At 36.1% G+C, this 14,943-nt stretch overlaps 1 protein-coding gene across 3 annotated transcripts in view; it reads left to right on the forward strand.

Moving 5' to 3' along the window:
* The window catches only part of CDKL5 (cyclin dependent kinase like 5), a 178,556-nt gene that overhangs the window by 107,989 nt on the left and 55,624 nt on the right, over nucleotides 1–14,943 (forward strand). For all 3 annotated transcript variants that reach the window (XM_070365949.1, XM_070365951.1, XM_070365950.1), the window contains one exon: nucleotides 7,288–7,333. In XM_070365949.1, the coding sequence (XP_070222050.1) occupies nucleotides 7,288–7,333 (46 nt within the window). The remainder of the gene's footprint in view (nucleotides 1–7,287; nucleotides 7,334–14,943) is intronic.

The following is a 14,943-nucleotide window of genomic DNA, read 5'->3' on the forward strand; positions in this document are numbered from 1 at the left end:
TTCTGGCTAGGGTTCACTGAGATATGGGACAGGAGGCAGGACCAGTTTCAGAGGGGAAAGATGAGGGCATGGTTAGGCATGCAGTCTAAATATTTTACATTCATTTATTCTCATTTTACATCTCAATAAAGATTTATGGGGGCAGATCCAGCCCAGAGGGGGTAGAAGGGATTTGATGTTTTATTGGAAACAAATGAAATAATAGATTTCGTTATTTAGGAATTTTATTACTGACTTGACTTGAAGGCAGTTGTTTTATAGAAGATTTTTTCTTTGTAAGATCCCACTTCCCACATCTTCCTTTCTTGGCTGCATGCTTTTTCATGTTCTTGATGATGTATTCATATCTTCATAAGACTATCCTCTTTTTAGAGCCTGAGCATGGGAGTTTTCCTTGTAATGCTTTTTAAAATGTAAGAGTTCTTAGCAACAAAAAATGTTTTTATTTATCTTTTGATAGTTCACTATATGATGTTTAATGGAACCATATTGCAAAAGTTATTATAAAAGTAATTGTTGTTTTATGAAAATGAAATGAATGTAGACATTTTAGTACCTTGATTAATAGCTTTAATAATTTTTGAAGAATTAATCTTTTAATCATCCCATTTTCAACTAAAATTTCTTTTCATAGTGAATTAGTCTTTTTCAAAGCTTTACCTGATCTCAGCAAGTGGTCAGGCTCTTTTTTAAGGGAAATGCTTATAGTGGACTATCACAAAACCATTACAATGAATAAAACTAAAGCAAAGTTTCTCAACATCAGTACTTTTGACATTTGGGGCCAGGTAATTCTTTGTGGTAGAGACTGTCCTGTGCATTGTAGGGTGTTCAGCAGAATCCGTAGCTTTTAACCACTAGATGCTGGTATGAAGTGTGTGCTGCAGTCCATGGGGTTGCAAAGAATCAGACACGACCTAGCAACTGAACAACAACGACAACCCCCTACCCTGTTATGACAGCCAGAAGTGTCTGCAGACATTGCCAGATGTCCCCTTGGGGCACAGTTATCCCCAGGTGGCTAGATTTATGTTTAAATCTCAACTATACCATGTTGTACTTAAAAAAAAAAGAACTGTTGCAAAAGGGTGTGTAAAATAACATGCCAGTTATGATTTTTAATGTACAAAATAGTAAATTTGCTTATGGATGAATTCATTGGTAGTAATAAAAATGTGTCTGGAAATGGTACATACCAACTTTAGGATGGCAGTTACCTCTGGGGAGAGAAGGAATGGGCATGAACAAAGTTTTATGATATTTCACATTTCAGAAAGAGAGCAAAGCAAATTAAACCAACATATTATAAAATTAAATCTCAAAGTGGAATACATTTTTTCTTTATATTTACATGATCAATTGTTTTAAACTTCTGTGGCATATCATATAACATTCACTGTACTTCTTTTGTCAAAAATTTTTACTTACTGTCATGCATTATTACACACTAGGATGTAAACATTTGTACAAATGAGATACTTCACTTACTCACTCATGTTAAACTTAGGATGCCATATTAAAAAAAAAAAACACACATAAAGTTGGGGCCCAACAGACAGTTCTTAGCTGACTAAAATACATACCTGAGTATTAATCTTTCTTGATTACGTCTGAAATACTTAAATTTAGTAGTCAATCTAACTTTTAGTATTGGCAGACTATGGTAGTTTATACATATTAAAAATAAATACAAGTCAAGGAAAGATCTCTGAGGGATTCCTTGGAGAATAGTCTGATTTTTATCATTGCATATCCTGGATAATGTTTTGTATTTCTGTTAAATGCTCCATTGTATCTACTTGCCGTGGAATGTATCCTATGCATGAATTTACTCCCATTTTATAATTTTGCTCATAATGTAAAAGTAACTTAAATAATTTGTCTAAGTTAAGATTCTGTGAAATAAAAGTCTGAATATAGATAAAGATGGAAATATACGAAATATTTGCACATACTTTCAGGTGTATAAATATTATAACAGACTTTAGAAAACTATTTGAAAAGTTTTGTTGCTGCTAGCATTTTGAGAAAATACAGAAGAGAAATAAGCATACCTCCCTAGAAGTGAGAGAGTGAGCGTGTGTGTGTGTGTTTCAGAATATATCCTTTTCAACAATAGAATTTATATATATGATTGGCAGTGGCAAATAGCATTGCCATAGATGAGAAATGGCCTCCAGAATCAATCTTCCTAGGTTTAAAATTTTAGCCTTATTACTTCTCAGTTGTATGATCTTGGGGCAAATTATGGCACCTCCTAAAATTCAGTACATTTTCATCTGTACAATGAACATGATGGTAAGATTCTCTTCAGAGAATCTTGATTTAATTTGAAAATTAGATGAGTTAATACATGGGAAACACAGGGCCTGGCACAAAAGTTCTTAAGAATAGTAAAATAAAGCTGACTTTTTTTAGTTACCATATCTGTCTATAAGGTGATAATATTTATGTTTATAGGATTTTGCTTCTGCTGAAGGATCACATCAGTGTTTGAAAGCACTTAGTGTGGTCTTTGCATACCAAATACAAAGTGAAATATTTTTAAATACTTGTCAAGTTGTAATTTCTCCCAAGGAAGGGCTTCCTCAGAGAATAGAGAATGAATTGTAGAGTATACCTTTGGAATGGTTTAATCCATGGATAGCAGAGTAAAATAAAATCATTCTTTTTTTCTGTTCTGTTTCATAATGCATGTTGGATATTTTAAACTAGAGCAAAACATTTAAAACGATGACTCCTGCTACTTCCTTATAACTGTGTGATTGGTTTAGAGAATTTACTGTTCCAAAGCATAATTAAATCAACTTATGTAACTGCATTTAAAATAACTTAGTAAATTTATGATTGTTAATACCAATCAGTTACTTTGCCAACATCTTAAGAAGGGACAGTTGATTCTGGGAATAAACCAATGACTCAGGAGCTTTAGACAGTCAGCAGCAGAAGTGAGTTTTGATTACAAGTTTCTGTGTTCAGTATGGTTGTTGACTGATGGATGCATGGTTTTTATGGGGTGGAGGATCATGAAAATACAGGAAGAAATATAAGCGCTAGAGGTATTTTTTTTATTTGTTACTACTTTAAAATTTTATTTTTCATTGTCTTTTTTTCAATTGTGGAAATTTATTCTGGAAAATGTTAAATGCCTTCATTTAGCTTGTTCACTCATGAAGATACTAGTACAATTCAGGAACCTCTTATCTTTCTGCATTCCAAAGTAATACAATTTCAATTTTGAGACAAAATTAAGGGTGAGGCATGGAATGATCATTAGTGTTTACTTACATATTTTATGATATCCTTAGTTTGTTGTTTAAAATATGAGCTCTTAAGTAACTCCTATTTTAAACAAATAAGATGTTGAAACAAGTAGCAGATTATGCCTATCTTACTAACTATACAGCTGGTGACATTCTCTTGCAGATGTTGTGGGGGCAATGGCTTGCTTTTTTTGAATAAATTGAATTTAAAATACAGTTCTTCAGAGTTTTCGCATATTTTTTCTTTGTCTACATCTATGTTATATGTAACATCTCAAGGTGATGGCATGAAGATATTTAAAAACAAAACCATAAACTTGTAAAAGTTCTGTAAATTAAGAAACTAAACATCAAAGATCATTAGCAAAGTCCAGGAAGATTGTTTGAAAAATACATTCTATCCCGTTTTCTGAACCAGAATATGGCAAAGTATCCAAAAGGAATAGGAAAAGACTTGGATCATCATCAGCATCTATATTGCCAGTCTTTTCCACATCAGCATCTATATTGCCAGATCTTTTCCGAGACAAAATGCCTCAAATACAGAAGGGCAAGAGGGAGAGATGGATTTGAAGCAGCATTTTTGTATCCTAGGATGCACAGACCCCATGACAAGGTGTGGTGAAGGTGAATTAGTGGGAGTAGGATGTGCTAGGAAGTGTGGGCTCAGCAAACAGCTTATTCAGAGAACTTTGTCCAGGTGGCCCAGCCTCAGACCAGCCAACCCAACACGAAGAATGTTTACTAAGAATCCAGGTTTCAAACTGGGCTCGGGTACATCAATCTGCCTTTGAAATGCAGGTTGCTAAAAAGTCCAATTACCTCTTTTGCTGCCTGACACCAAGCCTGGCGGATCTCTTCCTGTCTTAGTGAGGATGAGTTATAAGTGGGAGTGAGGGTGTGGCTTATGAAAAGTCATGAATAGATAAAATACTGCTCTGAAGATTTAAGAGCAACATATAGTTCTGAAGATAATGTTTTTGGTAACAAGCAGGTGAAGTTGTCTCCTAAAGGAGAGCCAGGAGGGTATGGCCTCTATCGTGGCAACGAGCTGACATGAGGCAAAAAGTGCAGACGGCTGAAATAAGGACCCATGAGAAATCCAAAAGGAAGGAAAGAAAAGAACAAAACTGATAGGTCAGTTTTGATTAATTCACTCATGAAATAGTCATTCATGAAATATTTATTGAAAACCTACTATGTGCCTGCCATTCTAGACACTTAGGATGTAATAATGAATGAAACACACAAAACAATTACGAAAAGTTCAGCCTTAAAGTTACAAGGTTTCTAATGGAAACTTTAGACATACAGGAGTAGAAACAATATTTAAGGTTGCTAGAAGAAAACTTTTCTAAGTTCTTTTATTTCCAGGTAATATTAGTTCAGAAACAAACCTCTGATCTCATTGGTACCTAAAGATTTTTTAATGATTGTATTTAGTGTTGGCTGTGGTTGTAGAGTGGGTTCTCATGCTGCTGAAAAGAACTGTAAAATTATATATTTTTGGATATATCAGTTCATACCCCTTGACCTATCAGTTACAGAGTTATCAGTTACAGAATTTGCTTTATGGAAATGAAGATGCAGATGAAGTGTGTTCATTAGTAGACTGGTAAAATAACCATCTATTAAAGACAGTGGTTTTAAAAAGTATTTAATGACAGGTCAGAATATTCCATGTACAATATCAAGTGAATTAAAAGCAACATACAACACAGTATATGTGTGCTCAGGTTCTTCCAATTTGAGAAAAATTTACTGGAAGAAAATATTATCAAGTATTATTAGGAAGGGTTATATAGTTTTTTAATTTCTTTTTATACTCTTATATCCCTTTATATTCTTTTATATGAGTTCATATTAGTTTTATAAGTAGTATGAATAAAAATGTTAAATTTTCCAGCATCTTCTCTTAATTGTGTGTGTTTTCCACCGTACATTGAATTGACTGTATGTAGAAAACTTCCATTCGTTTGACTTTGTTCTGTAAGTAAATAGAAAACCCATATTGAGAGAGTGTGTGTGTGTGTGTGTGTTGAGTCGAAAGAGGATTTTCGTGGTATTGATGAAAGAATAAATAAAGGAATAAACATTTCATTTTATTTGACCCTCCCCCCCGCCTTCAGGCAACTGTTTTATACTGTAAATTCTATTTATGAGATTGCCAGGGGGAAAGTCTGATGAATTTCTTTCTTCAAGATGGTGGCAGTCATAAATTTAAATATGTAGTCATATCAGTGGGCAGTTTTGAACTAAGCAAGACCTTTTATAAAATCAAACAAAGCTTTGACACTTAGGACGCAACAAAAAAATGTCCACTATAGGATGAAATGCTACATACACTCAGTTGAAATGTGGGCAGTTGGGCTCTCTTCCTGGATGCCATCCTGCTGCCCCTTCTTTGTGCTGTGAGCAGTTTTCTTGATAGGGTTTTGTACTTTCCCTTAGACTGTAGGTGGGTTGCTAGCTGGAGCCATTTGAAAAGGAGCAGGGTAAAAAAACAATGTTGGTGTATTAAGAGAGAGTAGCATACCTAGCAGAGTTACCTGGTACCTCTGTTAATATTCTAGGTGATCATCCTCCACATCACTTTTGACTTTGCAGTTTTCTTTCTCAATAATGAAACCAGGTAACAGAAAGTACCTGGACAGCTGAGTTTAAATCAGAAGGTCTGCCGATATACAAATAAATTGTATCCCCAGAGCTCTCTGTACTTTACATTCTGTTTCTCCCGTAAAAAAAACAAAAACATAATAACCTTAATAAGAATCTTTTTCCTCAGTAGCCTATAGCACTTTCAGATAATTTTCCCCCTGTAACACAAATATGAAAGCTGGTATTTTCTACTATTTTCAACAGGCAGGTGAGAAACAGGGTTTGATGTACAGACGTGGTTATGACTCAGGGTTTGTCTTTCACCATAATGGTCACTTTTAAAAAATTTATTTTTTTCTCCCTACTTTTATGATTCCCTTTGCTTTTATAAGGAACGTAGGAGAAAAGCATGTATTTTGGATAAGTTAATGATTTTGTACCCTTCTGGTTATTACCTTATATTGTGTCTGTTTTTGTTTTGATGCAGGGACAAAGTTTTATAAAAGGTTTGCTCTTACAGATCTGAAAGTATCCCTACTTGGAGTAGAAAAGAGCAGGCCTTAATTATCCAGAAGACCTTTTTATATGACATGTTGACTTTGAAGAATCTATATGTTATTTTGCCAAAAGCTTTTTTATTCCTTTTATAGGCTAGAATATTAGACATGAAATATTTAGCGTAGTTATACTTAATCCTTAACATTTCCATTTCCTTTCTAGCCTTTTTCTTCTCTTCCAGCCAAAAAAGACCAAAAAAACCCCAAACAAACAAACAAAAGAACTTGTGATGTTTCAGTTGAAAGTAGGGTTCTTCTCACCAACTACTTCTGTTAATTCAGGAGGGCTAAATAAAGGCAGGGGGACGTTAATGATTGGTATTTGGTGGCAAATATTTATCCACTTCGGATTTGAAATGGGTGTTAATGGGGAGGAGCTGGTGAATAACTAGATAGGTTAGGAAGATAGGTTTGTTAGGAAGAGATAAGTGAAAGGAGGAGACTTGGAAGAGGTATTCTGCTACCAGCAACTACCAAGTATTATAGAAGTTTTTTCTCTGATATAAGAAACCCAATTAAATGCGTCCCTGGGTTTCAGGGGGCCATATAGATGTTGTCTATTGTCATCCATCCTGCTACTTTTGCGTTGCCTCAAGACATTGGCACTGCTGGTTCATCCATGTTCAGCCAGATAAGCCCTTGGTCCCCTAGCCTCTTCCCATTCTCCTTTTCCTTCCCTGACAATGCCTGCAGGGTAGTAAGAAAGACAGTTTTGGAACTGAGAAATGAGGGACTGAGGACAAGGAGGATTTATTTTTTATTCTCTAAGTTCTTGCTACTCTGTTTCAGAATATACCTCCAGACAGTTGGGATTCCTAGTTTGAAAAACACTAGAGAATGACTTTTCTTCTGCCTCTTTTCCTTTGCAGGAAACGCATGAAATTGTGGCAATCAAGAAATTCAAGGACAGTGAAGGTATATATATATTTTTTTTCTTTCTGTATTTAGTTTTTGTGAATCGAATATGGAAGAGATGAGATCTAGCTGATTAGACTATGTTCCTTAGATTTTAGAGTCTCAATCTCAGAAAGTATAATAAATATATCTTATTGATCATCATGCTTTGCTTTGAAACATCTAGTTCCTCTTGTGTGAATATTTTCAAATCTCATGATATCAGAAAATTCAGTTTGTGTTTTAAAGAGACAGCATTGGAAATCTTGCTTCAAATGCTGGACAGAAGATGTGCTATTTACACTGTTTCCACATACTAACAGTTTAAAATGAGAAAACTTATTTGAAGTAAATACTTCCTGGGTTCATCCAAGTAGTGAGTGCTGTGTTAAAGGCTCTGGTATTGGTTACTGTGATCTCCTAGTTAGATAGAAATACAAAGATAAGTAGTATGTAGACAGTACAGAGGGAATGGTTTTATATTTAGAATAACTCATTGGGAAAAGAAAAGCTTTTCAAGAAGAAATACCATACTTGGAAGCTTTGGTCACATAGAGACCATTTCAAATGGAGTATTAAATTTGCCCTATACCGGGCAAGGTTTAAAATAAAATATTAACAACAACAAAAATAGTGTACCCAGTGAAAGTAATGTACAGGAGAAAAAATAAAGCATTTCAGTAGGCCATTAGGTTTTAAATCAAGACTATTATTGGCCATACAAATACAGCCAAGTAGTAAAACTGACTCCAAAGACAGACGTGGCCTCTAAGAAGATCCAGGTAGCATTTTTTTCAGTTTTTTTTTTTGACAGAGACTCCAAGCAGAAATATTTTTTACCTCCTAACACAGTGTTCTCATACATAATATCATATGTATATAACTGAAGGAAAAGTTTCACAAGGTTATTTTACTAATGTGAGGTTCTTTATTTTCTGTTCTTTCTTGCTCATATAAATTCATACAAGTACCTATTTTGGCATCAAATATTTTGATTCACAGCCTGCCATTTGAAAACTAGTGCTACAGGAGTGAAAGATCCCACCATAACATCAACCGATCATATCTAGTTAGAAGCGTGACAATAGCATTCATAGCCTACCTTCATCAGCACACAGCGACTGTGTACTGTCAGATACCAGCCTCTGTATTTGTGAACATTCACCACCCCTACCTTAGAGACTTAGCAAACATTAAATAACAAATGGGCCTCACTAACAATTCCTAGGGTAGAGACAGTAGTATTTGATGTAACCCAGCTCTGATGTGCTGGTTATGTGGAGCACATGCACGTCAGCTGGGAATTTTAGCCTTGTCTTGGCAGCCTTAAAGAGTAGGCCAAAAAAAAAAAGTACTTTAGCTAATTCTTTAAAAACAAAACCCAAAAAAGCCCTACTTCAAATGATATACCTGTAGTCTAATAGGAAGCAATAGCCCCAGGCCAACCCACTAGGAGACCATTGGAAGTGAGCTCTTTGAGCAGTGGCTTTGGGTTAACCACAGGTGGCCAGGAGACAAATGGTGTTCTACTAAAAAGAGTGGCTGCAACAGTAGATCAAAGCATAACCTTTGCCTGCATATAAAAACTTCTGACTGTGCATTCATCTTGTAAGGCACATTGTCGACCATCAGTTACCACCAGAAATAATGTGTCATCAAATTTTTGAAAAGCAGTGCAATCTAGGCCACATATGTCATTGCTTTTAAAAAAATAAATACCCAATTCTTTACAACCTCTATCCTATAGAATACCAATTCTTAGCTTCAATTAAGTGATATATTTGACCCCACATTAGAGTACCTTCAGATTGGCAATCAGTAGTGTATCTGTTGAAATTCATTGAGCACTGGGGACTTCCTTGGCAGTCCAGTGGTTAAGACTCTGCACTTCTACTGCAGGGGCATTGGGTTTGATCCCTGGTCAGAGAACTAACAGCACCATGCTGGATGGTGTTGCCAAAAATAAAAAAATTCCACTGAGTACTGAACCAGGTGCTGTAAGATCAATGAAGGTAAATCAGGTCTGGATAATTTCAAGAAGTTTCTGATCAATTAGAATTAAGACCTGTAAATAAAAAGCAGTAAAAGAGTAGAAAGCAGTCAGTGCCTGAATCACTTTGCATAATTTTGAGGTGAGAGAGATTGTTTCTAGTTGTGGCATCCCAGGACTGTATTGGTAGTCTAAACATGGGAAACATTTGATCAGCTCTTATTTCACTGAGCTGACAAAACACGAATCCACTCTGCCCTCATCTCTGCTGGGCCATTATCAGTTACTATACCTCAGAAGCATGCAGCCCCATCACTTACCACCTTGCACCTGGACACTTTGTAGGCATGCCTGTACATACTTCTGGAGGGATACTTCCTAAATATTTCAGTGATAGAATATGAAAATGTATCCAATTATTCCTAACTTCTCAGTTCCAGGCCTATCCTAGGCACACTTTCCTATTATTTCCAGTTCTCCCTGGGAGACCTAACACAATCTTTTCTGTCTTTACCCTTTTCCTCCTGCTAGAGTATTACTGTGCTTAATGGAAAGCAAGGGAACATGTGCAGTTAATACCCTTTTGGAGTGTGAAGTGTACATAGATAGTCTAGTGTTGGTGAGGATGTCCATTCAACCCCTATGTAAACCACTTAATTCTGTATCAGTTTATCATCTTAAATTTCAGTCAAGCTAATTATAATTAAAAATATTGTTTCATAATATTGCCCTTATTGTCATATAGCTCCCATGAGTTTCCTTTATTAGTTATCCTGAATATATTCTTTTGATATTGTCATACTGACTTTTCTAAATCCAGTATTTAAAAATCTTTGTGAAGGTAATGAAATAATTTTGCAAAAACATTGTTAAACTGAAATGGGATCTGAACTTGGTCTGACCCACATTCAAGCTAATCAAGTATTCTCATGCTGATGGTATCAAGGAATATTTTTTGAGTATATATATTATCTTCTGTTAGCTTTAAAAGATTATGATAATGTCCTATTTTCTTGTTAAATTCATATGTATCCACAAATTTACATTAACCATTTTTTGAGCATCATTTTAAGGTAGACTGCTGTTTAGTTCAAGAAGTCGTTATTATCCTAGATTATTATTTAAAAGGGAAACCAAAATTTTATAGTAAAAGTTAAATTGAGAGTTTTAAGTTGAAAAAAAGTAATTAAAATTATGAAAATAAATTTACTTTATCTTATAGTTAACACAATTTAGATTATAATAACAACTATGTACTATTTCTTAGAGAAAAGAATCAAGTGTTATCTTTTGGCGGGTGGGGCAATTTTTACAGTAAAACTATAGGCTAGGTCAATGAATGACTTTCACAATAAAAAGGTCATTAAAAGTATACAAAAGGTTTTGTCACTTCTTTTTCAGTATGTTCCTGTTTTTTTTTTTTTTTCTTGTCTTCATCCTTGTCAGTTTTTTTTTTTTTTTTTCTGTCTCTCCAGTTAACTGGTATAACTCCATCAGGTCATTTATCAGTGTCTTTGCTATGATTTTCCCTGAAAAACTTTGACACACTGGTGGGAATTAAAAACCCCTGTTAAAAGAAAGGAATGCTTGAGTGAATACATTTTTATTTGAGATCCTTTCATTTGTTAATATTTTCTATTTTGATGACTTTTGTTTCTTTATTCATCATCATAAATGTGGAGTCTCAGATAATGAATTCTTGATGATAACCCTGAATGATAGTATTATAAATTTGTCTATTAATATAAGTTTCCACAGAGAAACACTTACCTAATAAATACCTAACCAACCAGAAGTCTCCATAGAATTAATTCTACTCAGTATGTATTTGTATTTTTCTGAGAAAAGAAAAATTATCAGAGACCAAAAAGATACTAGAGATTATTTAGGTAAAAGGTACATTTCAGGCTATGTATAATGATAAATTGAGGCTAATCCTCCTACCCTTCCTATAATTCCAATCTTGTACATTGAGATTTGATGTTCAGATGATAATCTTCTATCACTTTTGGATCAGCATTCTCTTATATGCCAGTGTCTACCATGCTCAATTCTGTAAATAATCCAAGAGCACTAATTTAGATAGCTTTGGACCAGCAAGAATTACAAACCCTGTTCAACCTTTAATTAAAGAAGTCCTGTGGTCTAAAACTTATTTTTGACAAACTTTTGAATCATCTGATGTGATAGTACCTTTTGTTTATTCGAACTTTTCAGCCCTTCCTGAATGTACGGGTGATAGGGTGAGGAGAGATCCTCCTCACTTGTCATTGGGCCTCCATACATGACAAGGAGGCTGACTTTGAGGGAGTTGTGTAGTAGTCTATGGTTAAGATAGGATTTAGGCTGTGTCTTTGCTTTTCTATCAAAATTGCTTGCATTTCATATCTTGCTCCTGTTTATGGTTTCTATAGATAAATATTTTACCTTGGAATGGACATAGTTGTTCTTAATCATAAGAAAATGTTTAATTGATCATTCTTTCCTCCAGTTTATGTCATCCTTATTTTTACTCAGACACTGGAAAGTTCTATTCTGATCTCAGAATCAAGGGAACTCTGGTCTCTTATTTTGTATACTTGTACAAAACAAGGGTTCATAATCTTTAAATTCAAGAATCTGATTTCTGTGTAAGAGAGGCCTTGAGACAGACTTTCCAACCCTTGGTTAAACAGATGAATGAGTTCACTAAGTTTGAGCTAGTCATGATTTCACCACACTTATTTTTAATGACCAAAATGGATCTCTTTCAAACTTCAGGGATTCTTCTTGAATTTGGTGAACATTTTGCACCTTTCATGTTTTAATCCATTTCCATTGTGCTTTATCTGGCCTTCATCTCTGAAGATTTAAGAGTTCTCATCATTTTTGGTATATATGACAGCAGCACCACCATTTAAACCCCTCTGGCCATTTTTCTTGCCTCCTGTTGATGTTCCCTCTTCAGTCAGGGCATCCAGACTCAAAAATGGCACCGTTATGGTTTTGTACCATGATGGCTTGACTTTTCCCCACAGAGTACGTGTTTAAAGTCCATTTTGGGGTGCCTCTTTGGCTATACAAAAGTGTCAAGTTTGTGATTTCATAAAGTAGGTTATAGTTATTTCTGGACTTCTTTTCAAAGCCCACAGTTCTTTAAAAATAGGGTTACAGAAGAGTTTCTGCTCATCTTTGGATTTTTCTCTTTTCATCATTTATCTTTGCATTTCTTTCGCTCCTGTGATCTTTCTTCTTAAAAATTGTTTTCTTTTACTTTGTATCTCCCTCCTTGATTTTTATGTATGTTAACTTTCAGCCTTGCTGGCAAGGTTAGAAATAGGTTGGTTAGTTAGTTTTTTTTTTTTTTTAATGTCCTTTTCTGACCCTACTATTTAGTCATCACTCAGTAGAATTTCAGAGAAGGCAATGGCACCCCACTCCAGTACTCTTGCCTGGAAAATTCCATGGACGGAGGAGCCTGGTAGGCTGCAGTCCATGGGGTCACAAAGAGTCGGACACGACTGAGTGACTTCACTTTCACTCTTCACTTTCATGCATTGGAGAAGGAAATGGCACCCCACTCCAGTATTCTTGCCTGGAGAATCCCAGGGACGGGGAAGCCTGGTGGGCTGCTGTCTATGGGGTCGCACAGAGTCGGACACAACTGAAGTGACTTAGCAGCAGCAGCAGCAGCAGCAGAATTTACAGAACTTTGTCAGAAGCACTACCTGTACTAAGCTAAACACCCTCCATGGTAATTGATGTCCAGGTCTATCAGCATGCATATAAGCAGGAATCACATGGAAGGGCCTTTAGCAGCATCTAGTAGAATGCTAATACTAGTTTACTGCTGAGGAACCACAGCTACTATTTGATTAACTGAGACTAAGACACAGACCCCAGGATCTTCACTGAGCTTTTCTTCCACTGACACTGTGCTGCTTTGCCATGTAATGAAGCAGAAACAGTCTAGGCCTGAATTTGGGTGTTACAACTCACTCTCCAAAGCTCACCCACTGCCTTTACACCATGTCACCTCTGTCCCTGTGGTGTGACATTCCCTTCACTTGCCCTGAGAAAGTTATTATTTCTAGACTTGGTTTCTTCATTTGTGAACTGGAGTGAAAGTGAAAGTGAAGTCGCTCAGTCATGTCTGACTCTTTGTGACCCCATGGACTGTAGCCTGTCAGGCTCCTCCGTCCATGGGATTTTCCAGGCAAGAGTGCTGGAGTGGATTGCCATTTCCTTCTCCAGGGGATCTTCCCGACCAGGAATCAAACCCCCGTCTCCTGCATTGCAGGCAGATGCTTTACCATCTGAGCCACCAGGGAAGTCACAGAGACGGTAAAGCATCTGCCTGTAATGCGGGAGACCCGGGTTGGATCCCTAGGTTGGGAAGTTCCCCTGGAGAAGGAAATGGCAACCCACTCCAGTATTCTTGCCTGGAGAATTCCATGGGTAGAGGTGGCCTGGTGGGCTACAGTCCGTAGGGTTGCAAAGAGTCAGATGTCACACACACACACACACACACACACACACAGCCTAAATAAAAAGCCATGAGATTATTTCAACTGGAAGGCAGGGGGTGTTGTGCCCACTTCAGTAGGCTATGCATCTACCTTTAAAAATCTGCCTTACTCAACAGCTTTGCTACTTTCTGAACCTCTGAGGAGAGAAGCATGTATAAGTGGAATGTACATTCCTTTTCCCCATCATCTAATCATTTAGTGCCACAATTTTCATCATAAAGTACATGGAGTAGGCCAGGAACCTTTAAAAGTACTCATAGGAACAAGAATAATGGAATTTCCAGATAATGAAGAGTGTGCATTTTTACTTTCACTTACAGAATTAATAACTCTACTTTCTTCCTGTTCCCATTCATTACAATCTTAGTGCTAAAGTGCTTACCTCAACTTTTAATAACTGAGTGGCATAAATTAGAAGAGCCTTCACTTCCTAAACAAGATGAGCTGCTTAAATGAGGTGGCTCTGCATACTAAGTGATTTTGTGACCTTCTTTTTGATGATTTGTTTTTCTTTTCTCTTTAGCCGTTGTTTAGCAAAGTTAGTATAGATTCAAATAATAAATATATATGTAACAAAGTACCAAAATTCAGTGGAGTTTAGGCACATAATCAATGAGATCTTAATGAAAAGAAATCATGGATTATTAGATTTGGGAAAGGCCATGGGACTTTTTAGGATACTGTGTGGGTGTGGAGGAGTGTCCATTTAGTTACTTTATGAATGAAAAGTTAAATGGCTTGCCCAGAGTCACATGTTACATTGTTAGTTGGTTAAAAGGGTCCAAAATATAGGTCTCCTGGATCCTACTTCGGTGTTCCTTCTATGACAGCCATGCTGCTTTGGCCATTTGGCTTTATCTGTTAGCAAAGTGAAACTGCCACAAGTTGGTAATGATACAAAGGTACCTGTTTTTCAGTGCCAAGAATTCCCCAAGCTTTTGATTAGAAAAAGTATACCAGCTTTATTTACCTTTTACTTTGTGGCACCATTTATTTGTAACCAGCTCCAGCATAGCTTAGGGATGTTCTAATAACCAAATATATATGTGTTCTTGACCCTCGGTGCTGTCAGTTTTCTGCAGTCTTCATTTTTCATAATCACATATTGTAGACTACTAGGGGCAGAGGTAAAA

This window comes from Bos mutus, chromosome X (genome assembly GCF_027580195.1).
Source record: "Bos mutus isolate GX-2022 chromosome X, NWIPB_WYAK_1.1, whole genome shotgun sequence".
Classification (NCBI taxonomy): Eukaryota; Metazoa; Chordata; class Mammalia; order Artiodactyla; family Bovidae; genus Bos; species Bos mutus.